This window comes from Pseudophryne corroboree (genome assembly GCF_028390025.1).
Source record: "Pseudophryne corroboree isolate aPseCor3 chromosome 3 unlocalized genomic scaffold, aPseCor3.hap2 SUPER_3_unloc_73, whole genome shotgun sequence".
Lineage (NCBI taxonomy): Eukaryota > Metazoa > Chordata > Amphibia > Anura > Myobatrachidae > Pseudophryne > Pseudophryne corroboree.
In genome coordinates this window covers 262,560-288,812 of record NW_026967567.1, presented here as the reverse complement: position 1 = coordinate 288,812, position 26,253 = coordinate 262,560, and the positions used below count along the sequence as shown (strand labels likewise).

The following is a 26,253-nucleotide window of genomic DNA, read 5'->3' as shown; positions in this document are numbered from 1 at the left end:
GACAGTCCACCCTTTGGCAGTCAATAATAACTGCCACCTTTTAAAACATTTCAAAAGAGAAAAATATATGTCAGGGGTTAATACATTTACATGGTTGGGTAGGGGAGGAGAGGAGAAGGTAGGAAAAGGGTATGACCTAGTGAGATAGCAGAAGCATGTGTGTATGAATCCGTGCTTGGGGGTCATGTATCATCGTGCCGTACGTGTTTTAAATCAAGCTTCGAGGTATTGCGAAGTATACATTTGAATTCCTTCTTATCCCGTGGTACGGGTCTGTGGATGGGCAGTCAAACTTTACCGAGCTCTTTTCGGATTTTGAACAAAATGGGGAGCACATTTTAGTTGATGATACATGAATGGGGGAATATGCGATTGCTGATATCTGTGCCTGTATTCCCTATACTATGTGTGTAATTACCTGAAGGTTGTAGAGGTGAAGAAAAGACATAATTACGGTAAATGCGGTGGTATTCTATGTCAGGTAAATGTACATTCGTCGATTGAGGTCTTGTTTGGTGTCTGTTGAATGCAGTCTTCTTTGTGCTTTTGCCCATAAGGTGCGAGCAAAAGCTGTCAATGTCCATAGATTTACAAAAGTGTTGGGCTAGCGTAATTTTAAAATTTCTAGGGAAACTGGGGATCCATGGCATAGTTCATCAAAAATCTGTGTATCAGGTTGTCAAAACTTCTTCTTTAATCCCTCTGTTGTCTGTATATCGGCTCATCAAATTCCTCGTCCAAGTGGGTCTTTTTACCTTGGAGGAAACGGAAAAACAGGTGAAAGAAACAGACCGTAGAAATCGCATTTTCATCACATCATTGTTTCTACATTTGGGTCATAAATCAAGTCCATTGGAATTACAGTTTCCTCGCTCCTTAAACTCATTACCCTAGTACGACGATTGCACCTCATTAAAGCCTGACCGCATCTAAATGTCAACCCAATCGTTATGATAACACCTAAGATACATAGGAGAAACTTCCCAACATCCATTATGACTCCTTGAGCCCATTCTCCCAGAAAACCAATTTCGCGGGTTCAACCATGACACCCAACCAGTCAGCTCATTACCTACAGCAGCAAGAGTGAGATTGTGTCTCCTGCGAAATTCCCACTTGAATTGGAGAATATCGTCCATCTTTTGGTCTATGACCTCGACCGGGTCCTCGGTGCTATTTGTAATATATGTGCAACATTTCACGCCGTATTGTGTTGCCAGTGTGACACAATATCCGCCTGTCACTGCTGTGAGGTAATTAAGAACCATTCTATGCTGTACCAGTTCTGTTTTGTAAGCTTGAAGTTCCCTTCCAGTATACCTAAATGTGTCATCATACATTTCAGTGATATTATCTAACAAATTTGCGAGCGCAGATATGTATTTATAATTCAGCACTCCTCTAGCGGTGCGGGTGAAATCTAACGCGATTAAGAATTGAATCCCGGTGGATTCACTTATCAGATCAGAGGCCGGATGCTCTGTCTTCTCTATCAGGTGCCTTTTAACAACGTGCTCGTAATGGGTGTGAGTATAAGGAGCTTGGGCACTACGGTGTATGTCTTTCATTTTGTCATGTGATACAGTCATTACTTCGGGCAGTACTTTTCCAATATAACAAAATCCTTCAGAGTTTGGGGCAAGCCACTTGTACGCCTTTCTCCCGCATATGAAATATGCATCATCGGGGAGAACATATGGGACGGAGTAGGACATAACCATATTACACACCTTCCATGTGAAATCTCCTAACCCTAATTCTTCCATCTGTTTAGTACACGTATCAGGTTGTACGATATGTGCACAGTATCCTGGTGATACCTCTCCAACTCTAGTAATCCTATTTCCTAAGGTATACCTATACCGGAAAGATTTTCCTCTACTGGCTATGTGGCGTACAAGCTCTGTATCTGTAGGCATTCTATCTGCTCTATGCGAAAAGGTCATGGTTTGGTTACTCCATGACACTTCCCAATTTCCCGGCTTTCGGGGATTGGAGATGTTGAAACATAATAGGGACCTATCCACATGGTATTGGTGGAGCTTCAAACTAGGAGGACTGGAGATATTAAACCTTCTGTCCACCGGTCTCCCACCACTTAACTCAAGTACCTCCCCTATCGTTAAAGGAAATGGTACTAGTCCTGATTTGCTATGACCTTGAGGTACTTGAGAGCATACCCAACAATCTGTTTTATTTAACACACTACCCACTGTGGCCGGAGAGCCCCAGCCACGAGGCAAATGGCCGCCTGTGGCACTGAAGGGGTTAACCCCTAGTGCCCGGCGCCATTTTTAAAGACAAAGGGGCGCTTGGCGCCAAATTTGAATTGTGTTGGGCGCTAGGCGCCGTGTTTGTAAAAATATGTTTAAATTGTAATTTTAAACTGTGCCGTGGTCCCGGACCTCTCCGGAGACCACGGCAGGGAGGACAGCCCCCCGGCGCGCTCAGCAGAGTGTGCACGCCGGGGGAGAGGGCAGCCGCTGACCGCCGGAGTCTGGGAGCTCCGCTCCCGGCAGCGGTCAGTGTAGCCCCGGGCGCACTGGAGTGTGCGCGCCGGGGAGAAGGGTGAGCGCTGCGGCTGGGAGCTCGGCTCCCGCTGCAGTGCTCTATGTGAGAGCCGCCGCTGGGGGCCGGGAGCTCTGCTCCCAGCGCCTCAGCCCAGCACGGGTGGCCAGCCGCAGCAGCCGGGACGGACGTCCCGGGCTGCTAGCCGGCGAGGGGGGTGCGCTGCAGCTCGGCTCCCCGCCGGACGCTGCAGCGAGGCTACCAGACAGGCGCCGCTCATGGGGGACCGGGCTAGCCGGCTCCCTAGCGGCGTGGGTGAAAGTAGGCTGCCCAGCAGGATGGTGAGCGCTGGGGTCCGGGAGCTACGCTCCCGGCGCCTCAGCGCTGAAACAAGCCAGGGTCACGGCGGCCGGGACAAGTGTCCCGGGCCGCCGGACTTCGGTACAGGGGGGTGCGCCGCTGCGTGCGGCGGGGCCACAAAAGTAGTGCCACACTGGGGGGACAGGGAGAGCCAGCTCCCTGGAACCCCAGAGGCAGGAAGGCAGGCTGGAGGATGGGGGAAGCCAGCCCCATACCTCCAGCACTGAGAGGGAGAGCCCTAGCAGCCAGGCTGCAGGGCTAGGGAAGGCACTGCAGTGCCTGAGTATGTAGAGTCTGTGCAGGGCACAGGCTCAGTGTATAGTTACAGGGAAATGTACAGTGTGATTTAAAATGTAATGTATTTAAAGAGAAATTGCACTTACTTGATTGTGTGTCCCAGGAGGGGGGAATCCATGGCTGTGCAGGCTGATGGATTCTCCCAGACCTTTTCCCCAAAAACGGAATGTTTTCCCATCCAGCCTCATAGTTCCAAGGGGTACAGGAAGAGAGAGGAGCAGCTTAGCTGTGAAGCAAGCTGAGTGGTTTCTTGGAGCTCCATGGAGATCAGCCGTAGTGGACCAGAGACCTGGACCGGGGAGCCAGGCTGCCCAGCTCTGGAGCCCAAATCCAGGCTGCAGGCAGTGAGAGGGGTCCCGGGCAGGTTTCTGGAAGTCAGTTTAGGAGGGAAAACCTCCCCCCAGCCAGACTGAACGGCACCGTGGGAGTACCCTGCTCTCCCAGATGGGAGAGACAAAGGAGACCGACCACTCCCCACTGTCCATAGGGAACAATGTTAGGTGTGCATGAGACCAGAGCATGCACAGCTCATGGGTAAACATTGATTGGTTGTGCACCACAGGGCGGGCTTACCCCCTGTGGTAAGGGGTCTTGGAGAGGGATAAAAGAAGGGCAGTTGGCCCATAGGAGTGTGTATTGTAACATCTTCTTCTGCTGAAAAGATCTTGATTGTATGCTGTTGCCCCTAGCAATAGGGAGGAGCCTTTTTAAAGGTTATTTGAGCAATAAACACCTTTGCCTCAAGAAGACTGCTTCATCTTGTGACCAACAGGGTTAGGCCAAACCTAGCCCCGTTCTCCGGCTGTCCAGGGAAGCACCTGACGTCTCCAAGCTCCGCCTTCCGCCAGCTACCGGTAGAGGCCTAGCAAGTGGCTAGTGGGGATTCGTCGACACCACACAGGTGTGGTAAAGCAGTGCGTCGGCACATACAGAGCAGAACCGTGGTTCCAAACGCCACGGCAGGTTAGGAGTTTGGTGGCAGCGAGAACCCGCCCACAGCGCAGTGGGTGGAGTCAGTAACAGGCGGTTACTGACGGTAAGCGGGAATCCCCTATGTGGTCAGGCCTCGTGCGGCTTGACCTTCCATTCTGTGCGCAGTCAACGGGACGCGGAAGCTGCGAGTGCTTCCGTACGGTATCGTCCTGTCACAGAAATTGGTGGCATAGTGGTGGGATAATCCCAGGCGGCTTTTCATCACCCGATTGGAGAAGCCGAGTTACTCAGGAGAGGAGTAACTGCAGCGCAGGAGAACGCACAAGATGGCGGAATTCAGCGGAATGTCCAAGGAGGATCTGGAGATCGTATGCCAGGGGAAGGGTGTGGATATCCCTTCCAACGCGTCCAGGAGCGTCATGCAGGCGGCGCTCAGGAGCTGGGAGGAGTCTCATCGGGCGGAGGTGGAAAGCACTGACGGCGTCAGCATCGCAGAGGACGGCCCACCAGTGGACCTTCGTAAGGAACCGGTGAGAACCACAAGCCCCGCCCTCTCTCACAGCAGCAATGTTTCCCAGCAATCCCTAGCAGGGCCAGGATCCCAACGTCCCAGGGGGGGCGGCGCGGATACCCTAGCAGATCGGCTAGCGAAATTGGGGGAAAGGGCAACGGAGCAAGAGCGCTTGATCATCATCCAGATGTGGCGTGATGAGCGGGCACCACAGGCCGTGGTACCCCGGGAGCCGTTGTCAGCTGTTGTACACAGATCAGGACGTATACAGTTTGCCAAGTTTGCAGACAGTGATGGGGACATTGATGGACATTTACAAGTTTTTGAAAGGACTTGTAAACTACACGATCTACCCAAGTCAGAGTGGGTGAGACACCTTGTGCCCACTCTGCATGGAGAGGCCTTGGAGGCCTATCGAGGAGTGGCGACGGAGGACTGTGGGAACTACGACGAAGTCGAGAAGGCCCTCCTCCAGCGATTCTTCATCACTCCCGAGTCTTACAGGAAGAAGTTCAGAGACTTGCCCAAGAATCCTAGCAGCACCCATGAGCAGTTCGCCACCCAGCTGCGGCAGTACGTGGTGAAGTGGGTGAAGGATTCGGAAGCCACTACATGGGACACACTGATCGACCTGATCTGCAGGGAGCAGTTCTACCGCAGGTGCGCCCAAGAAGTGAAGGAGTGGGTGCTAGATCGGGAGCCACCCAGCTTAAAAATGGCTGCCCAATTAGCCGACAAATATGTGGCAATTCGGCCACGGGGGCAGAAGCGCCCCGCCAGCAGCCAGCTCCAACAGACTGTACCACCCAGGGGACCACCCTCTTCAGCTCATCAACCCCAAAGACAAGCATCTTCCAACCCGGGTGCTCTTGGCCAGCAACCGCACCGCAGCGTCCCTGCAACTGATCAGAGATCATCGGTGCCACGACTGGAGAAGAAGTGCTACGGCTGTGGGAAAATCGGACATCTGAGGATGAACTGTCCTGCATCCCAAGCACCCCAGACTCGTGCCCCAAATCCGAGTGCTGGAGCCCGGATCGCTTGTTTGACGAGTCAGTCCGATGGAGTGTGGCGAGAGACAGGTGCACTCTGCGGAGAGAGTCACCTGCATGGCCAAACAGCCCCTACACAACATGTGGAGGCACCTGCAGCCAGTCCACGTGGGACCCCTGCAGGGAGAAGGCCTAAGAGACTCTGGGGCCTCAATCACTGTGGTGAGCCCCCACCTTATAGATCCTGCTTCAGTATTGCAGGGTCGCACTGCCACGGTCACCATGGCAGAAGGAACAGAAAAAGCGGTTCCCATGGCAAGAGTCTACCTGGACTGGGGAGCTGGACCAGAGTTGCGAGAAGTTGCCGTCATGGATGGTCTCCCAACTGATGTGGTCCTAGGAAATGATCTGGGTGGTGGGATCGTCACTATGTTTGTTGGCGCCATTCCCCGGAGTCAAGTTCCAAACCCACCGTTGACATCAGCTACTCCAGCACCGCCCAGCCCAGAGGAAAAAACTACAGCTGCTAGACAACTGCCAGCACAGCCAACCACAGCATCAACCAGCCCAGAGGAAAAGATTACAGCGGCTAGATCAGTACATCGACCCCGCATGCCTTTTGCCTCTGGTATGCCTACGTCCCCTAGCAACGCAGAGGATGTCGGTTCCAGCTCGTGTGATCCTGTGGGGGTGCCCAATGATGCTCCTGACCCAAGTGGTTTGCCAACTCCGGCGGTGAGTATGAGAAACCACACTGACTTTTCCCTGACTGACCCCTACCAGACTGACCCTAGTAGTCCCCACCTAGATCCCCCTGTAGAGTGTCCCAATTTAGGAGAGATTGAGGGCCACAGGCAGGAGTTTAGGGAGGCTCAACTCTCTGACCCATCCCCGAAAGGCATGAGGCGCCACTCTGGCAGCGGCCTTGACAGGGTTGGGGCAGGAAGTTTGACCGGGCGGGAAGGGTTAAGGTACAGGGTAGACAGGAAAGTGGGAGGGGATAGACCAGATAGGGAATGTGTCCAACTGGTCCCCTCCGGGAAAGTTCCTGCGCAACCGGTGTCGGTTGCCAGCGAAACCCCTTTGGACAGTAACCCGGAGACAGACCGTACCCTGAAGTGCCTGACACAGAGCTTACCCTGGTCTGGAATGTCGGATGACGCCCAGACCACATGTAAGGCTGGTGCCATGCGTTGGCAGCCGGGGCACTCCAGCGGTTGTGTTGTCTCTGGGCCTCTGCCCATAGGAGAACCCTTGCAGCAAGTTGCTGTGGACATAGCAGGTCCCTTGCCTGTGCACAGTAGATCGGGGAAGACACGCAGCCTCCCTGTAGTGGATGCCACACAGGATCCAGAGGCTGGTGGTCTGGCCGCCATCACTGTGGCACAGGTAGCGGACGAGGAGGGAAGAGTAGGCCTAGGTGACAGGGTAGGTTTCCCGAGTCATAGGTCGACAGAAGAGGATTGGAGGGCAGGTCTGACAGTTAGGGCAGACAGTTGCCAGATAGGTATGACGGAGGTGCAGTGCCTGGGGCACCATGTGGGAGGAGACAGGGGTAGGCCCAACCTAGAGGGGGTGGAGGCAACCAGAGGCTGTCCCCGACCCACATCACCCAGACCGGTACTGACCTTAGAACCTGTAAGGCCCTACGGACATGTTGTCATTGACTTTAGTCCTGTAGTGAACCCCTTGACAGAGATGGCTAGGAAGGGCATTCCCAAGTCAGTGGACTTTGCACCCGCTTGCGAGTTGGCATTCCAGTCATTGAAGGAGGCTCGGGTACCCGCTCCAGTGCTGATGGCGCACATTCTTGACCAGGACTGTGTGTTACGAACTATTGCGCCACTGCACGGACTGGGAGCAGTACCGAGCCAGAAAGAGCCATATGGGCAGGAGCACCCTGTGGCCTGTTTGAGCAGAAAACTGCTATTGTGGGAGGTGGGGTATGCCACAGTTGGGACACCGTGGGTGGCACTTGTTTGTAACCGGCCCCCCACCGTGGTGACTTACCACCTACCTGTTAGGTGGCTGCAACTGACCTTGGGGGAATTGGACAGACTTTTGTGGTGGAGCCTTGAACTTGGACTTCAGGTGGACTATTTGAACATTGTGCACCCACGAAGAGAGGCCCACTACACTATGGATGAACTGTCTAGGCCAGAGCCTACACCCCCCAGGTAGCGTCCCCTTCACCCCAACGGACTGCGGGACCAGGACCCAAATCGTTGGGACATGGGTCCCTGGTTGACCCGCTTGAATGGGGGGGGAGGAGTGTGGCCGGAGAGCCCCAGCCACGAGGCAAATGGCCGCCTGCGGCACTGAAGGGGTTAACCCCTAGTGCCCGGCGCCATTTTTAAAGACAAAGGGGCGCTTGGCGCCAAATTTGAATTGTGTTGGGCGCTAGGCGCCGTGTTTGTAAAAATATGTTTAAATTGTAATTTTAAACTGTGCCGTGGTCCCGGACCTCTCCGGAGACCACGGCAGGGAGGACAGCCCCCCGGCGCGCTCAGCAGAGTGTGCACGCCGGGGGAGAGGGCAGCCGCTGACCGCCGGAGTCCGGGAGCTCCGCTCCCGGCAGCGGTCAGTGTAGCCCCGGGCGCACTGGAGTGTGCGCGCCGGGGAGAAGGGTGAGCGCTGCGGCTGGGAGCTCGGCTCCCGCTGCAGTGCTCTATGTGAGAGCCGCCGCTGGGGGCCGGGAGCTCTGCTCCCAGCGCCTCAGCCCAGCACGGGTGGCCAGCCGCAGCAGCCGGGACGGACGTCCCGGGCTGCTAGCCGGCGAGGGGGGTGCGCTGCAGCTCGGCTCCCCGCCGGACGCTGCAGCGAGGCTACCAGACAGGCGCCGCTCATGGGGGACCGGGCTAGCCGGCTCCCTAGCGGCGTGGGTGAAAGTAGGCTGCCCAGCAGGATGGTGAGCGCTGGGGTCCGGGAGCTACGCTCCCGGCGCCTCAGCGCTGAAACAAGCCAGGGTCACGGCGGCCGGGACAAGTGTCCCGGGCCGCCGGACTTCGGTACAGGGGGGTGCGCCGCTGCGTGCGGCGGGGCCACAAAAGTAGTGCCACACTGGAGGGACAGGGAGAGCCAGCTCCCTGGAACCCCAGAGGCAGGAAGGCAGGCTGGAGGATGGGGGAAGCCAGCCCCATACCTCCAGCACTGAGAGGGAGAGCCCTAGCAGCCAGGCTGCAGGGCTAGGGAAGGCACTGCAGTGCCTGAGTATGTAGAGTCTGTGCAGGGCACAGGCTCAGTGTATAGTTACAGGGAAATGTACAGTGTGATTTAAAATGTAATGTATTTAAAGAGAAATTGCACTTACTTGATTGTGTGTCCCAGGAGGGGGGAATCCATGGCTGTGCAGGCTGATGGATTCTCCCAGACCTTTTCCCCAAAAACGGAATGTTTTCCCATCCAGCCTCATAGTTCCAAGGGGTACAGGAAGAGAGAGGAGCAGCTTAGCTGTGAAGCAAGCTGAGTGGTTTCTTGGAGCTCCATGGAGATCAGCCGTAGTGGACCAGAGACCTGGACCGGGGAGCCAGGCTGCCCAGCTCTGGAGCCCAAATCCAGGCTGCAGGCAGTGAGAGGGGTCCCGGGCAGGTTTCTGGAAGTCAGTTTAGGAGGGAAAACCTCCCCCCAGCCAGACTGAACGGCACCGTGGGAGTACCCTGCTCTCCCAGATGGGAGAGACAAAGGAGACCGACCACTCCCCACTGTCCATAGGGAACAATGTTAGGTGTGCATGAGACCAGAGCATGCACAGCTCATGGGTAAACATTGATTGGTTGTGCACCACAGGGCGGGCTTACCCCCTGTGGTAAGGGGTCTTGGAGAGGGATAAAAGAAGGGCAGTTGGCCCATAGGAGTGTGTATTGTAACATCTTCTTCTGCTGAAAAGATCTTGATTGTATGCTGTTGCCCCTAGCAATAGGGAGGAGCCTTTTTAAAGGTTATTTGAGCAATAAACACCTTTGCCTCAAGAAGACTGCTTCATCTTGTGACCAACAGGGTTAGGCCAAACCTAGCCCCGTTCTCCGGCTGTCCAGGGAAGCACCTGACGTCTCCAAGCTCCGCCTTCCGCCAGCTACCGGTAGAGGCCTAGCAAGTGGCTAGTGGGGATTCGTCGACACCACACAGGTGTGGTAAAGCAGTGCGTCGGCACATACAGAGCAGAACCGTGGTTCCAAACGCCACGGCAGGTTAGGAGTTTGGTGGTGGCAGCGAGAACCCGCCCACAGCGCAGTGGGTGGAGTCAGTAACAGGCGGTTACTGACGGTAAGCGGGAATCCCCTATGTGGTCAGGCCTTGTGCGGCTTGACCTTCCATTCTGTGCGCAGTCAACGGGACGCGGAAGCTGCGAGTGCTTCCGTACGGTATCGTCCTGTCACACCCACTAAGGAGTGATAGTCACTCAATGGATGCCGGTCCATATGGATATTAAAACTGAATTGGCATTTCTTTATGCACCCATCCTCAATGACATTGTTACAGAGCCGACAGATACAGTTTTCTTCAGCTAACAATCCTTCACAATTCCTTCTATGGTCAATGCTATCGGATCGTTTTCTGATACTCGCCTTTACTTGTTGGTTAAGTTGTTCTTGGAAAACTACGCCTCCATCTTTATCATCAGAACCCATTCCAGAACCTCTCTCGACCTCCATGGTACTCTCGCCGGAACAGACTGCTCTGGTCAACATCATGGTCAACAGGAAAATCCGGATCACAGTCTCTTGGGGCAAGTCCATCTTGTAGGAGGAAACGGAGAAGAATGAGAAGGGGGAAAAAAATAATTTGAGGGAGAGGGGATGGGAAGTTGGAGATAAACAATAAAAGGGAACAGGGGATCGACAACTGCTTTTGGTCTTGTGATTTTCAATGCTCAGGTGCCGCCTCAATCTTCCTGGAACAGACACTCCAGTGATACAACCTCTACCGTCTGTTCCTTATCACGGGACCTCTCTGGATCAGCAACCTTTTTACAGTGGGACGAATGAACCCAAGTCTCTCTCTCAGCAACCTTCAATGCTGTAGTGCTAGTCAATAAGACCTGGTATGGTCCTTCCCATCTGTCAATAAGGCAACCTGAGCGTAGAAAATTCCGTATCATTACATAATCCCCAGGTTCAATGTCATGACAATTACTATCTGGTAAATCAGGAATCACTAACTTCAGATTATCATTTTGATTCCTTAACTGTTTACTCATGTTAATCAAGTATTTTACAGTCACTTCATTGTTACATTTCAAATCATCCTGAGGGTTAATCATGACATGCGGTTGTCGACCAAACAAGATTTCAAAGGGAGACAGATTAAGAGGGGACCTGGGAGTGGTTCTGATGCTGTACAGTACAATGGGTAAAGCTTCTGGCCATGTCAATCCTGTCTCTGCCATCACTTTACTCAGTTTATTTTTAATAGTGCTGTTCACTCTTTCCACTTTCGCACTCGCCTGTGGACGGTATGGAGTGTGCAGCTTGCTATCAATTCCCATCAATTTACACATTCTTTGAAAGACATCACCTGTAAAATGGGTACCCCTATCACTTTCGATAATTCTAGGGATACCATATCTACATACAAATTCCTGCACAATTTTCTTAGCAGTAAACATAGCGGTATTTGTGGCCGCCGGAAATGCTTCGACCCAATTTGAAAAAACATCTATACAAACAAGTACATATTTCAAATTTCGACAAGGGGGTAATTGAATGAAGTCAATCTGTATTACCTGGAAAGGGCCGCCGGCAGGTGGGATATGGGATGGTTCTGTAGGTATTGCCTTTCCAATATTCTTTCTCAAACAGGTAAGGCATGACATGGCTCTTTTACTCGCATGAGAAGAGAATCCTGGGGCGCACCAATATGCTCTTACCAACTTGCACATCCCTTCCTTGCCTAGATGAGTCAGCCCGTGAGCTGCTTCAGCCAAACATGGAAGATATGCTCTGGGGGCCACTGGTTTACCATGTCCATCCGTCCAGAGTCCTGAGGACTCCTGGCCATATCCCTTTGCCTTCCAGACTGCCTTTTCCTGTGTGGAACACAAATTTTGCATCTCACACAACTTCTGTGTGTTGATGGTATTAAATACCATCAGTTGTGTGGTGTCTGTCTGTCTGGGGGTAGCAGCTGCTAATTTAGCAGCTTCGTCTGCTCGGCTGTTACCAAGTGATACTGGGTCTTGGCTATATGTATGTGCTTTACATTTGATAACAGCCACTCTGTCGGGTTCCTGTATCGCTGTTAGAAGCCTTTTTATGTGAGCTGCATGCGCTACCGGTGTACCAGCTGCCGTCATGAAATTTCTGAGGCGCCATAGGGCTCCGAAATCATGGACTACCCCGAATGCGTATCTAGAATCGGTGTAGATATTGGCTGATTTTCCCTTAGCCAATTCACATGCTCTGGTTAGGGCGACCAGTTCAGCAACCTGGGCTGAGTGAGGTGGGCCTAGCGGTTCCGCTTCTATGGTGCCTTGGTCATCTACGACTGCGTATCCAGTACACAAGTCTCCCGAGTCTGACTGTCTATGACAACTACCGTCCGTGTAGAACGTAAGTTCTACATCTTCCAGTGGGTTGTCACTGATGTCAGGCCTTGCGGTAAAATTTTGGGTCAAATATTCCATACAATCATGAGTGTCTTCCTTTGTATTAAATCCTCCTTCCCCAGTACTCTCATCCTCCACCCTTTGGGTCTGTCCAGACACACCTGGGAGATATGTTGCAGGATTTAATGCACTGCATCTCCTTATGGTGATGTTTACGGGGGCCATTAGTGCCAATTCCCATCTTGTAAACCGCGCTGATGAGACGTGTCTGGTTTGTGCAGAATTTAACAAGGCTGACACTGCATGTGGTGTATGAATTGTGAGGTTGTGACCTAGCACGACGTCTTCGCTTTTCGTTACTAGCAATGCTATCGCAGCAACGCTTCGCAAGCATGTGGGGAGGGATCGCGCTACCGTGTCTAGCTGAGCGCTGTAATATGCTACTGGCCTGCTGGCATCACCGTGCTTTTGGGTTAGTACGCCTGCCGCGCAACCAGCACTTTCTGTTCCGTATAGTTCAAAGGGTTTTCCATAGTCTGGCATACCTAATGCTGGTGCCTGCGTTAGGCACTGTTTAAGTCTCTCAAATGCTGTCTCAGACTCGTCTGTATGCGAAATCCGATCAGGTTTGTTTGAGGAGACCATCTCCTGCAAAGGTAACGCTAAAATGGAAAACCCTGGGATCCAATTACGGCAATACCCACACATTCCTAAAAATGTTCTGATCTGTTGCTGGGTTTGTGGCAGAGTCATGTCTCTAATTGCTTGAATTCTATCAGCGGTCAGGTGTCTCAGTCCTTGTGTTAAACAGTGTCCCAAATATTTTACCTTAGTTTGGCATAATTGCAACTTGTCTTTGGAAACCTTGTGTCCTGTGTCTGAAAGATGAAACAGGAGCTGTTTCGTATCCTTCAGGGATGCCTCCAATGAGTCAGAACACAGTAGTAGATCATCCACGTACTGTATTAATACTGATCCACTCACTGGTTGGAAAGACTGTAAACAATCATGCAAAGCCTGAGAAAATATACTTGGGCTATCTATGAATCCTTGTGGTAATCGAGTCCATGTGTATTGGACTCCTCTGTATGTAAATGCAAACAAATATTGACTGTCAGGGTGCAGAGGTACCGAAAAGAAAGCGGAGCAGAGGTCAATAACAGTGAAAAATTTCGCAGTGGGAGGGATTTGCATTAGGATGACAGCTGGATTTGGCACTACGGGGAATTGACTCTCAACTATTTTGTTAATCCCCCTTAGATCCTGCACTAGCCGGTAACCCCTCCCCCCACTCTTTTTAACAGGGAAGATGGGACTATTGGCAGTGCTGGACGTTCTTACCAGAATGCCCTGTTGTAGCAAGCGCTCTATTACGGGATAAACTCCTAACTCCACCTCTGGCTTCAGAGGGTACTGTGGGATTTTTGGAGCTATCCTACCATCTTTTACTTGTACAACTACCGGAGCTACGTTTGCCATTAATCCAGTGTCCTGTCCATCTTTAGTCCAAAGTGACTCTGGTATCTGAGATGTCATTTCTTCTACTTGGGAGGGAGTCCTATTTGTCATAATGGTATGTGACATTAATTTTGACGGGGAGTCTAACATGTCTCGCACTTCCTGAGCGTGATTCTCAGGTATGTCCAAGAATACACCTTCAGGAGTACAATAAATGACGCACCCCATTTTACACAGTAAGTCTCTACCCAGGAGATTGGTCGGTGCCGATGCAGCCAGCAAAAAGGAATGCTTGGTATGTAAAGGCCCTATTGTAATCTCTGCTGGTTTGCTAACAGGGTAATGCTGGACTACTCCTGTTACTCCCACGGCTGGAATTGTCCTACCAGTGGTCCTCATGCCCACTGTCGAATTGATCACTGATTTGGCCGCCCCCGTATCTACAAGAAAGTTTAATGATTTACCAGCTACATTGATTGCAATTTCAGGTTCACTTCCAAGATTTGCAATCAATTTTACTGGCTGCAGATTACAGGTATGGCCACACCCCTATTGGGTATGGTGACCTCCCTGAATCCCGCTGGCAGCAACTACTTGTGACGGAGTTAATTGGGAGCTACCAGAGGCTTGCCAGTCTCTGTTCGGGGGGTATCTTTTTGTTTCCCCTGTATGTGGCTCATAACTCCGTTTCTGCGGACCTTGCTCCCAATGTCGTGTGTCGTTGTCTAGGGGGTTGGTATGAATTTCGTGAATTCTTCATTCTACAATCTCGTGCCATGTGTCCCTGTTTATGACAAGAATAACAAGTAACCACATTTGACTTACCCACAGGGTTTGGTGATACAAACAAAGGCTGCCTTGTGGTCAGGGCCTGTATACTTACGGCCATTAATTTATCACCTTGTTGTTCCCTGTGTCTGGTGATGTTCCTATCGTGATCAATAGCAGCCTCTCTCAAAGTAGCCACAGACAGACCTCGCCAACATGGTTGTGTGGTCTGTACCCTAGTCTTCAATTACTCTTTCAAACCATCCATCAGTACCGATACTGCTACTTCTCGATGGTTTGTGTTTGTTTTAATGTCCTCTATGCCTGTGTATTTTGCCATTTCTGATAATGCTCTGTGAAAATACTCTGCAGCTGTCTCTGACTCCTTCTGTTTAATGGAGAATATCTTGTTCCATCTGACTACCGCTGGGAAATACTCTTTTAACTGTAAGCTTATTCTTTTTACATTATCTTTGTTGTACACATCTGTAAGAGGTACATCCTGATCTAATCCGCAATCAGCTAAAAATTGAGTTGCGTCAACATTGGAGGGTAAACATGCTCTCAGCAATATCTGCCATACTTTATTGTTGGGCTCTACAGTGTTACCTAAGTCTCTGATGTATTTTTGACTGGCAACTAAGTCTTTTCTAGGGTCAGGGAATTCAGACACTATGGTCCTTAATTCCATTCGGGAAAATGGGGTGTACATGGCAATGTTCCTAACAGGAGTGACTCCTGAAGTGTCTGTTTTCCCATTTGGAACTACTATTACCTTAACAGGATTAACTCTAACAACCTCATCCTGTGTAGATTCTACAGGCTGTGGTGAAATAGTTTCAGCATAGTGTATGGTGCCGTACTTACCCGTTGATACGACCTCACCTATCCCTCCGCTAGGGGCTTTCGTTACTAATCTCGGGGGTTGAGCTGTGCCTACTGTGGTCTCTGCTATGTGCCTACTGTGGCTGCTAGAGAGAGCGCTGAAATTGTTGCCGATTCGTCCTCTTGATCACACTCCTGAGGGAAGTTCAAAACAGGGTACAACTTGCACGGGTTAATACTTGCATTGGTTAATTGGTTAACATTATCTTTAACATTTACACAGTTGCTAAGAGTTTGTTGTTTGTTACACCTTAATGCGTCATTCTCCGCAACCAATTTTTCTCCTGATATATATGGTGGCGGTGGGGCCGTGGCTATCAGTTTTCTGATAGGGCCAGATCCCACCGCTTGAGCCAATCCTCTCTGTATGTCACCTTCCTGTTGCCACAACTGCAAATAATCGTAATGTTTGATTCGTCTCTTTGTTGATTTAATGAGACATATCCTCCTCCTTAAATTTTGTAACACTTCTGAGCTGAAGCTACCTACTCTTGGGAATTTCTCCCCATCATGTACTGTCATTCTCTCCCATTCATCACATAAAGCTTCTGTGTGACTTCCGTATTTCTCACACATTACATACCTTGCCGACCCAATTGGTCGGTTCACTGAATCAACCCGAACCGAGGTTGATCGCCCCCTACCTGAACAAGTGGCCCCCATAGTTCGAAAGTGTTGCTTTATCCAGCCAACCCTTACGCAAACCAAATGTCCAAAATAGGCTGACGGTGGCGGTTTACCGAGTACCCCACTCACTCGCCCACGCCGACCAATACGACCTGATCACACCGATATGGTGCTGGCGTACTCGACCTAGGGCCCCTGCGACCTGAACCTCTATTTACTGGAACCTGTGAGGGTGATCCGAAGAACACTTACTCTTTCCAGTAACTATTGGTTGCTGGATAGTTCCTGAGTGAGCAGCGAACTTCCCTTAAAATTAAAAAAAAATTACACAAATCACGTTAGAATGTACAAATAGCGTTTATGACCTTCGTACACAAATAGTACCGGTCAGGTTTACTAATGCACACAATTACGTGCGGTACAATCGTTTAGTACACAAGCAACTAATCTTATGTACTGAGCGACCAACGGAATCGAAAATTTCGGCTGCGAATTCCTTCAGCCAGAGCTTATATGGCCTATATGGGTGTTGCACCAACCCTTTCTTGGTGTTGTGCCTGTGGACTGTATAGCGGACTTCCTTGTCTGCTGTACCTGAACCTGCTGGTCTGTTATGACCTCCTGGTCTGTTACAGTATGACCTCCTGGTCTGCTACACTCTAATGCTCAAATTGTATATTTAACCAGGGATGCCTCCCTAGCCACCGTGTACGTCACTTACACGCATGTACCTCACGAGTACTCGACTTTTCTTGTGGTTCAACCTTTAAAATTGTAAAAACAAACACTCATTCACCGCATATACACTTTTGTTTCTATTTCTATTTCTGCGCAGAAATTTTTCTTTAGACCAGATGTGTTACCAATTAGGAGAAGGATCTGTTAATTTAAATTTGGAATGTAAAAAAAAAATAGATTTGCGCGATTTATCGCCTGGCGTTATTTACCGCGTGGCGCTACTTATCGCGTTGAGAGGAGAGAAAAAAAACTTGTGATTTGAGTTACGTGGGCGTACCCGTACGCTCCGTTGCGTAATATAAGCTGCGTGCGTCGGCCCTTGGATTGCGTACGCAAGTCTCAGTCTTTTGTTAGAGACACGTGTACGCAAAGCAAAGATCCACCGTAACACAATTTATACGTTTATCAATGTAGATGATCCTTGATCATCTACCGCACACCACACTGACTTCGCCTTATCTCCCAGGCAAAACTGTGTGTTTGTCTATACTTTAACTATATTACCTTTACTCTTAAACTATGAAATAGTGACAAATCTCTCTAAGCACGTTTATCAACTATAGAACTGGCAAACAGGAGAGTGACATACGAAAATACACCAATGAAAAGGAAATGCAGATATATATGTGTGCGTGCGTGTGTACTCAAGACAGAAAAATAAACAGTTTTAAAAAGACACTATTGTTTTGTTCTTACCTCCGGTTCCCGGATTCCTTCAGCACCCTTTACTAAGAGAAGCAGACGCTTATCCAAACAGCACTACGAGGAATATGATCTCCCGCCCTTTGCTGCTGGATAATGTCTGCTGAAATTACCTAGTGTAGATATGTGAAGGACAGGACGAGCCCGCAATTGATAAAGCTAAATATTTATCGTATATAATACCCTTTATGAGGTCTAAGAACACTGTACGCTATCTACGTATGAAGTACCGTAAGGGTACGCTAGTTGCGTAACAATCGCTTTGCCGTGATCGAGACGCTCAAGCGTCACGTTCACTCACGGCCAAAAGATCACAGGCAGGCACGTTATTGGCTGTTGACTAAAGTAATGATTTGCTATAGCGTAGCGGACGCTCGGGACCACGAGGAGATCACCAGCGGCGCTGACGCTCACTATATTAAACCTTTGTATCTAAACCTTAAACAGTGTATTGTGCAGTAAAACCTTAGTGTAATGTTAGAGTGTAAATGCAACACAGTATAACCTTATTACCTTAAAAGCTGTTTGAGCGTCACCGAAGCTCTGAGAATACTAGACACTATAAGAAATACACAGATACCTGGGCTTAGGGTCCAACGCCTAATATGTATATATTTTGAATGATAAACTTGCAAAAGAATTAATACAAATACAAATCATACACTACAATATAACATAGACTACCTAACCAGATAACTACACAGGAAATATAATACAATTACTATTTAAAGGAAAATAAGAGAGAAAGAGGAGAAGGGAGAGGGAGAGAGAGAAATTTGAGAGAGATTGGCTCGGAATAACAAGAAGATCAATATAGTTGCGGAGAAACACTTACGCACAAGGGGAAACGATCGCATGCGCCTCGATATCCAGCTCCCGATTATCAGCAATGAGAACCGTTGAAGAGAGTGAACTGGATATGGTCGGCCTGCCTATTTATGCCCCACACACAATACAATTCAATGGTCCCTACAATCTCATTGTTCATTGGACACAGGAATTCGGCTTCGCATTATAACAAAAGGTCATAGGTTGATTCATACAGGTGGGCTGTGACTGCTTCCAACTGTTCAGGTGGGTGGGATACTGAGTTTCCCGCCGCATGACTAAATAAGAACAAATAATAGTAAATGGACATAAACTTCTTATGTCCATAACTATTCGCACGAGCGATTAATCCGCTCCAAACCAACACCGGAATATTGCTATTTAAATACTCTTCCGACGGGTACCAAACACCACTGTATGACCCCTGTTAGACCCTTCGTACAATACAAAGAGGGATCTCTCTGTTCAGGAACATGCTATGTTAACTAAACTTTCAGAATCTATCAAAGGGACCATGATCTACAAAATACATTATTACTGAAAATATGTAACGATTGAGTCGCACGCTACGATCACATAAACTCTACCGTAAATACGCATACCGTGCGCCTGCGGGTGCCCGCGACTGTGAGTATGCGCACGCACGGGAGAGCGCACGCATGCGCAGCGCGGACCAGAATGAGGTGCAAATATGGCAGTGTGTATAGAGATATTTTTCTGACTTTGACACCGGTAACTCTGCAGCATCAGGACATCTCAAAGAGAATAGAAGATGATGAGAAAGAGAAGGTCAGCCTGAAAAGGGGGAGGCATCCTTTCAGATCGTCAATATAGGGAGAAGGAGGAAGCCTAAAAAAAAGGAGGCAGATGTTGTTTTCTCAAATAGGTTCGAAATCCTGTCTTCTTCTGATTATGAAGAAGAGGGGGAGGTGGTCATGGTTGGGGAAAAATAATTAGTTTTTGTCCCAAATGTCTCAAAAAATAGAAAGCCAAAGCAGGCCTCTAATCTGTCAGTTGCTGGGAAGGAGGTTGTAGCTAAGGATAAACAGGGAAAAATGGGACAAGGTAAAGACCAAATCAAAACTAAACACTTGGAAAGAAATGATTCTTAGGGTGAGCTGGAGAGGGATCCTGTGGGGATAGAGTTGAGCAAAGCTGTAGGACCCCTGTTAGACGTGGTTGAAGTAGCTCAGTGTCCAGAAGGGGAAGTCCCTCATTCTTCAGGTGAGGTGTTGGTGGTTGATTAAACTCCTGGGTCCCCTGGTGGGGGTGGTCCCGGAGGCGGCTCCTTTATTAGTACCCCAAAGGCTACTGATCCGAATCCTCCCCTGGACGAGGTGGTAAAGGAGGAGGGGTGTGTTGTTGGGGAAGGGATTGGTAGGAAGGGGTCCGAGAGTCTACTTAGTGAGACTGTGGTCCTTGTTGCTGATAGTGTGAGTGAGGAGGAGGAGGGGGAGGTGGAAGAAATCTCCCTGTCTGACGAGGATGCTATCCCTTTTGGGGTGGCATGTAAAAGAGTTGGATCCTCGGATGAGGACTCTAAAAGACAAGCAAAGAAAAAGTGAATGGGATCCTACTTCTATAATCCAAAAAACATGGCTCCCCAACCTATGCGATGTGCCATCATTAATGTGGCTTCCGTGTTTTCCGAACGTGCTCATTTCTTGGCCTTTGATTTTTTCAATACGGTTGATGTTGATTTTTTTTATTTTTACAGGAGACCAAGATAGGTGACCTGGCCACACTTCATCGGGCCAAGGGTCAGTATAAGCGTGGGCCTTCCTTCTGGTCTCTTGCGGCCAAGGCATACGGTGGGTTGGCAGTGCTTTTTTACTGATATGGTAAACGTGCACAAGATTATAGAATTACAGGTAGGTAGGTGCATGGTTTTGGATGTCAACCTGAGAGGACTTGACCTGAGATTAATAAACATCTATGGGCCCCAAACAGCTTGGGACAGGAAATGTCTTTTCAGGGAGATAAAACCGTTTTTATTTACGGCCCGGCAGATTGTCTTTGGTGGTGATTTTAACACCGTCATTAGGCCAAAATATAGGGGAGTCACAAAGATGACCCTGGGCTATGATTCCAATTTTTTAGTTAGCATGATTAGAGAGGCTGGTCTGGTCGATGTGCATGTTCGCCATTTCCCAGACCTCACTGGTTTCACCTATCATTGTGGTAGCCGTAGGTCTTGGATAGATAGGTTTTTTGTTAAGGAGTCCTCGAAAACTTTGCCTCCTGAGACAAAGCCAGTAGAGTTCTCCGATCACGTTTTTCTGTGTGTTGCTTTGAATGTCTCAGAAACCCCTCAGAAAGGGCGGGGCCTTTGGCATTTGAATTCCGGGCTCCTGAAGGAGGAGGGAGTTAGACAGTCACTTGAGACTTTTTTCAACTGCAGGAAACACTTCTGGAGGCTGGTTGGAGTAGATCTGAGTGGTGGGAGGAGAGTAAAAAGAGGACTCAAAGGTTTTTTCAAAGGCTGGTAGTCAGGAGAAACTTGACAAAAAGATGTATTTACCAGAGCCTGAGAAAGAAACAAGATTTATTGATCTATGGATGTGGGGATTGTTGGGAAATCTCCCGGGTGAAGGCTCAGATGAGACAATATCAGTATAAACGTCTGGCTTCTTTGATTTTGGAGAGGGATTATGGGACATACCACTCGCCTGATCCCTACCAGAGTTGCAGAAAATCAGTTGATTTGAGGGAGGTCCGGGGCCTGTTTGATGACCAGGGTACTCTTCATGGAGACAGGGAGGGTATTTTGGGAGTCATCAGGTCTCATTACTGCGACCTTTTGTCTGAGCAGCGACTCATTAGATAGAGGATGGATCAGTTCCTGGGGGAGACACCTGGGCTTGAGCAGCTTGATCCTTCTTTTGACTCTTTGGGGAATGATGTGACAGTGGAGGAGGTCAAGAAGGCTATAGACGGTTTGTCTATAAAAAAAAATCTCCAGGCCCAGATGGGTTAACATCTGAATTTTTTAAAGTTTTCTCAGACATCTTGGCTCCTCGTCTTGTAGAGGTATTTAATGAAAGCCTGGGTGAGGGAGTTCTCCCTCCCTCTATGAGATCCTCTGCTCTCATATTATTGTCTAAAGGCAAGGACCCAGGCCGTATTGAGAATTGGCGCCCCATCGCTCTTCTCAATATGGACAGAAATATTCAGGCAATGGTACTTTTTAATCGGCTGATGGAAGTTTCCGGGCTGTTACTTTCCCCATATCAGCATTGCACTGAAAAGGGTTGAAGCACCTTTAGTGCTATACTTGTCATCCGGGAGGCTGTGGAGCAATGTCATGCTGAAAAATGGGGTAAGTATTTGCTGGCGTTGAACCAGTCCAAGGCTTTTGACCGGGTTAATCATCAGTACCTGTGGGCAGTGCTGGAAAGGTATGATCTTCCAGTAAGGTTGGTAGATTGGCTACGTGTCACTTACAATCAGGCTGAGAGCTTCCCGCTTGTCAATGGTTGGGTTGGGCCCGCGTTTTCGGTTGACTCTGGTGTCCGTCAGGGGTGTCCCCTGAGCCCCCTTATGTACGTATTCGCAATTGACCCCTTTGTGTGGAGGATTGAGTGCGGTACTGTTGCAGGGGTGCAGCTGGGCCGTGGGCTACCACTGAGGGTGGCGGCCCACGCGGATGACGTTATTGTGGTCGTGTCGTCTGTGGCAGAGGCGCATGACATGGAACGTCTTATCTGTGAGTACTCTGGGGCTTCGTGCTCCAGGATCAATCAGGACAAGTGTGAAGCTTTCTGGATGGGGGAGGAAGGTGACGAGTTTGCCCTTCCGGATAGTCTCTCCCGTGCCAGTCCAGAGATAAAAGTTCTAGGTATTAAATTTGGCCGTGGTGATTATGCCACTCAAAATTGGGATAAGAGTCTGGAAGATGCTACTAGAAAGGTGCAGTCCTGGAGAGGGTGGCAGCTCTCTCTCGGGGAAAGGGTAGATTTGTTCAAAACCTTCTTGGTTCCGCTTTTCTTATATGTCAGTTATGTGTGCTTTTTGCCACAATCTTTGTGGAGCAGGATGTATTCTTTATTCTTCCTGATGTTATGGGGGAATGGAATAAATCTGGTCAAGAGAGGGATTACCTACAGATCGAGGGAACAAGGCGGGCTGAGTATGGTCAACCCAGTAGTGTTTTCAGCTACAATATTTTTAAAGCTAAATCTAGGGAGTTTGTTTCTAGAAACTCCCCCTCGATTGGTAGAAAGTTTTAGGGCCTGGGTGTCTCCCTTCCTCGGGTTATGGATGGATGGTGGCCGAGTAAAAACCCTTGGAGTCTGGCATGGCTACCTCCCGATCTACGTTATACTGTGCTTGAAGATGACGAGGCTTTGGGGGCTGGAGGTGGGTGAAGTAAAAAACTTCTCTATAAGGGAGTTGGAGAGAAGAATTTTACAGACTCACTTCTATGCTCCGCTGTCGTTAAGGGACTGCCTGGGCAGTGTCTGCTCAGATGGGTTGCCTCTGATTAATTCTCAGAGAATCCCACTGAAGTTCAAAGATATTGCCTGGCTTTCCTTCCAAGGGAGACTTTATGTGCGGGGTAATCTCAAGTGCCGAAGTGCCGATGATCGTGGTTGCCCACGTGAGGAATGTCTAGAGGAGGAGGAGACAATGGACCACTTCCTCCTTGAGTGTCCCTTCAATATAAAGGTTTGTAAAGTGGTTTCAAGGGCCTTGCGCATCCCGTGCCTTTCGGGGCATAGTTACCCTGAGTGGGTTTATGGGACGCTCAAAGGGTATAAAGGATATGATTTAACCACAATTTTTTTAGTTAGTTTAGCAATTAGGTTTCACATGGGGTGCACGGTTTCAGGTTTCCCTCAGAGCAAAGGTCCTCCCCTGTGAAGTGGTGGAGGGAAATATTCTACACGAGATTAGGGGGATGATGGATATGGACCGGAGGAGGTTGGATGCTGTCGAGTGGTCCAGGCTCTGGCGCCACTTGAAACCCCCTTGAGTGGGTAGCAGAAATCCTTTTCTTGTTCATCTTCTGGCTTTGTTCTTCACCTCCCCTTAGATTTTCTTTTTCTGTTTTTTTTTTTTGTTGAGACGGTTTACATGTGACTAAAAGATTTCATTCATTTTTTCATTGCTTGTGGTTATGATGTGTATTGTTTGTATAGTAGGTTGGTTTTGTCTAGATGATTTGTGTTAAGCTGTACTGGCAGTGTGTGCAGCCATACAAGCTTTGTTGCTTTCTGTTTGGTTAGCTAGACAACAATTCAGTGTATACTGTGTGTCTTGTTTTATGAATTTTACCATATTTATATAATAGATGTTGCAATTTTCTTATTAAAAAGATACCGACTCTATTGATTTCAGGTGTCAAAATTGTTGCCCGAGACTCGTTAACCCTTGCAAAATTACAGCTACTTATTCATAATAGAAAATGATAGTGTTAAGGCGCCCAATTGGGCAGCGTATTTCATGCCCAAACCAGTGTTGGGCAAGGCAAAATCCATGTGGGTCATATGCAAGTGACCCGACTCTATTGATTTCTGGTGTCAAAATTGTTGCCTGAGACTCGTTAACCCTTGTAAAACTACAGCTACTTATTCATAATAGAAAATGATAATGTTAAGGTGCCCACTTGGGCAACGTATTTCATGCCCAAACCAGTGTTGGGCAAGGCAAAATCCATGTGGGTCATATGCAAGTGACCCGACTCTATTGATTTCTGGTGTCAAAATTGTTGCCTGAGACTCGTTAACCCTTGTAAAACTACAGCTACTTATTCATAATAGAAAATAATAGTGTTAAGGTGCCCACTTGGGCAGCGTATTTCATGGCAAAACCAGCGTTGGGCAAGGCAAAATCCATGTGGGTCGTATGCAAGTGACCGGACTCTATTGATTTCTGGTGTCAAAATTGTTGCCCGAGAGTCGTTAACCCTTGCAAAACTACAGCTACTTATTCATAATAGAAAATGATAGTGTTAAGGTGCCCACTTGGGCAGCGTATTTCATGCCCAAACCAGTGTTGGGCAAGGCAAAATTGATGTGGGTCATATGCAAGTGACCCGACTCTATTGATTTCTGGTGTCAAAATTGTTGCCCGAGACTCGTTAACTCTTGCAAAACTACAGCTACTTATTCATAATAGAAAATGATAGTGTTAAGGTGCCCACTTGGGCAGCGTATTTCATGCCCAAACCAGCGTTGGGCAAGGCAAAATTGATGTGGGTCATATGTAAGTGACCCGACTCTATTGATTTCTGGTGTCAAAATTGTTGCCCGAGACTCGTTAACCCTTGCAAAACTACAGCTACTTATTCATAATAGAAAATGATAGTGTTAAGGTGCCCACTTGGGCAGCGTATTTCATACCCAAACCAGCGTTGGGCAAGGCAAAATTGATGTGGGTCATATGTAAGTGACCCGACTCTATTGATTTCTGGTGTCAAAATTGTTGCCCGAGACTCGTTAACCCTTGCACAACTACAGCTACTTATTCAAATTAGTAATTCATAATACTGTGAATGTGCCCACTTGGGCAGCGTATTTCATGGCAAAACCAGCGTTGGGCAAGGCAAAATCCATGTGGGTCATATGCAAGTGACCTGACTCAGTTGATTTCAGGTGTCAAAATTGTTGCCCGAGACTCGTTAACCCTTGCACAACTACAGCTACTTATTCAAATTAGTAATTCATAATACTGTGAATGTGCCCACTTGGGCAGCGTATTTCATGGCAAAACCAGCGTTGGGCAAGGCAAAATCCATGTGGGTCATATGCAAGTGACCCGACTCTATTGATTTCTGGTGTCAAAATTGTTGCCCGAGTCTCGTTATCCCTTGCAAAACTACAGCTACTTATTCATAATAGAAAATAATAGTGTTAAGGTGCCCACTTGGGCAACGTATTTCATGACCAAACCAGTGTTGGGCAAGGCAAAATCCATGTGGGTCATATGCAAGTGACCCGACTCTATTGATTTCTGGTGTCAAAATTGTTGCCTGAGACTCGTTAACCCTTGTAAAACTACAGCTACTTATTCATAATAGAAAATGATAATGTTAAGATGCCCACTTGGGCAACGTATTTCATGCCCAAACCAGTATTGGGCAAGGCAAAATACATGTGGGTCATATGCAAGTGACCCGACTCAGTTGATTTCAGGTGTCAAAATTCTTGCCCGAGACTCGTTAACCCTTGCAAAACTACAGCTACTTATTCAAATTAGTAATTCATAATACTGTGAATGTGCCCACTTGGGCAGCGTATTTCATGGCAAAACCAGCGTTGGGCAAGGCAAAATCCATGTGGGTCATATGCAAGTGACCCGATTCAGTTGATTTCAGGTGTCAAAATTCTTGCCCGAGACTCGTTAACCCTTGCAAAACTACAGCTACTTATTCAAATTAGTAATTCATAATACTGTGAATGTGCCCACTTGGGCAGCGTATTTCATGGCAAAACCAGCGTTGGGCAAGGCAAAATCCATGTGGGTCGTATGCAAGTGACCGGACTCTATTGATTTCTGGTGTCAAAATTGTTGCCCGAGAGTCGTTAACCCTTGCAAAACTACAGCTACTTATTCATAATAGAAAATGATAGTGTTAAGGTGCCCACTTGGGCAGCGTATTTCATGCCCAAACCAGTGTTGGGCAAGGCAAAATTGATGTGGGTCATATGCAAGTGACCCGACTCTATTGATTTCTGGTGTCAAAATTGTTGCCCGAGACTCGTTAACTCTTGCAAAACTACAGCTACTTATTCATAATAGAAAATGATAGTGTTAAGGTGCCCACTTGGGCAGCGTATTTCATGCCCAAACCAGCGTTGGGCAAGGCAAAATTGATGTGGGTCATATGTAAGTGACCCGACTCTATTGATTTCTGGTGTCAAAATTGTTGCCCGAGACTCGTTAACCCTTGCAAAACTACAGATACTAATTCATAATAGAAAATGATAGTGTTAAGGTGCCCACTTGGGCAGCGTATTTCATACCCAAACCAGCGTTGGGCAAGGCAAAATTGATGTGGGTCATATGTAAGTGACCCGACTCTATTGATTTCTGGTGTCAAAATTGTTGCCCGAGACTCGTTAACCCTTGCACAACTACAGCTACTTATTCAAATTAGT

At 48.6% G+C, this 26,253-nt stretch overlaps 1 protein-coding gene across 1 annotated transcript in view; it reads left to right on the top strand.

Annotated features, from left to right (window-relative positions):
• The window catches only part of LOC134984687 (zinc finger protein 316-like), a 72,905-nt gene that overhangs the window by 4,000 nt on the left and 42,652 nt on the right, over window positions 1-26,253 (top strand). The window contains exon 2 of the mRNA XM_063950211.1: window positions 19,869-19,962. Within this exon, the coding sequence (XP_063806281.1) occupies window positions 19,869-19,962 (94 nt within the window). The remainder of the gene's footprint in view (window positions 1-19,868; window positions 19,963-26,253) is intronic.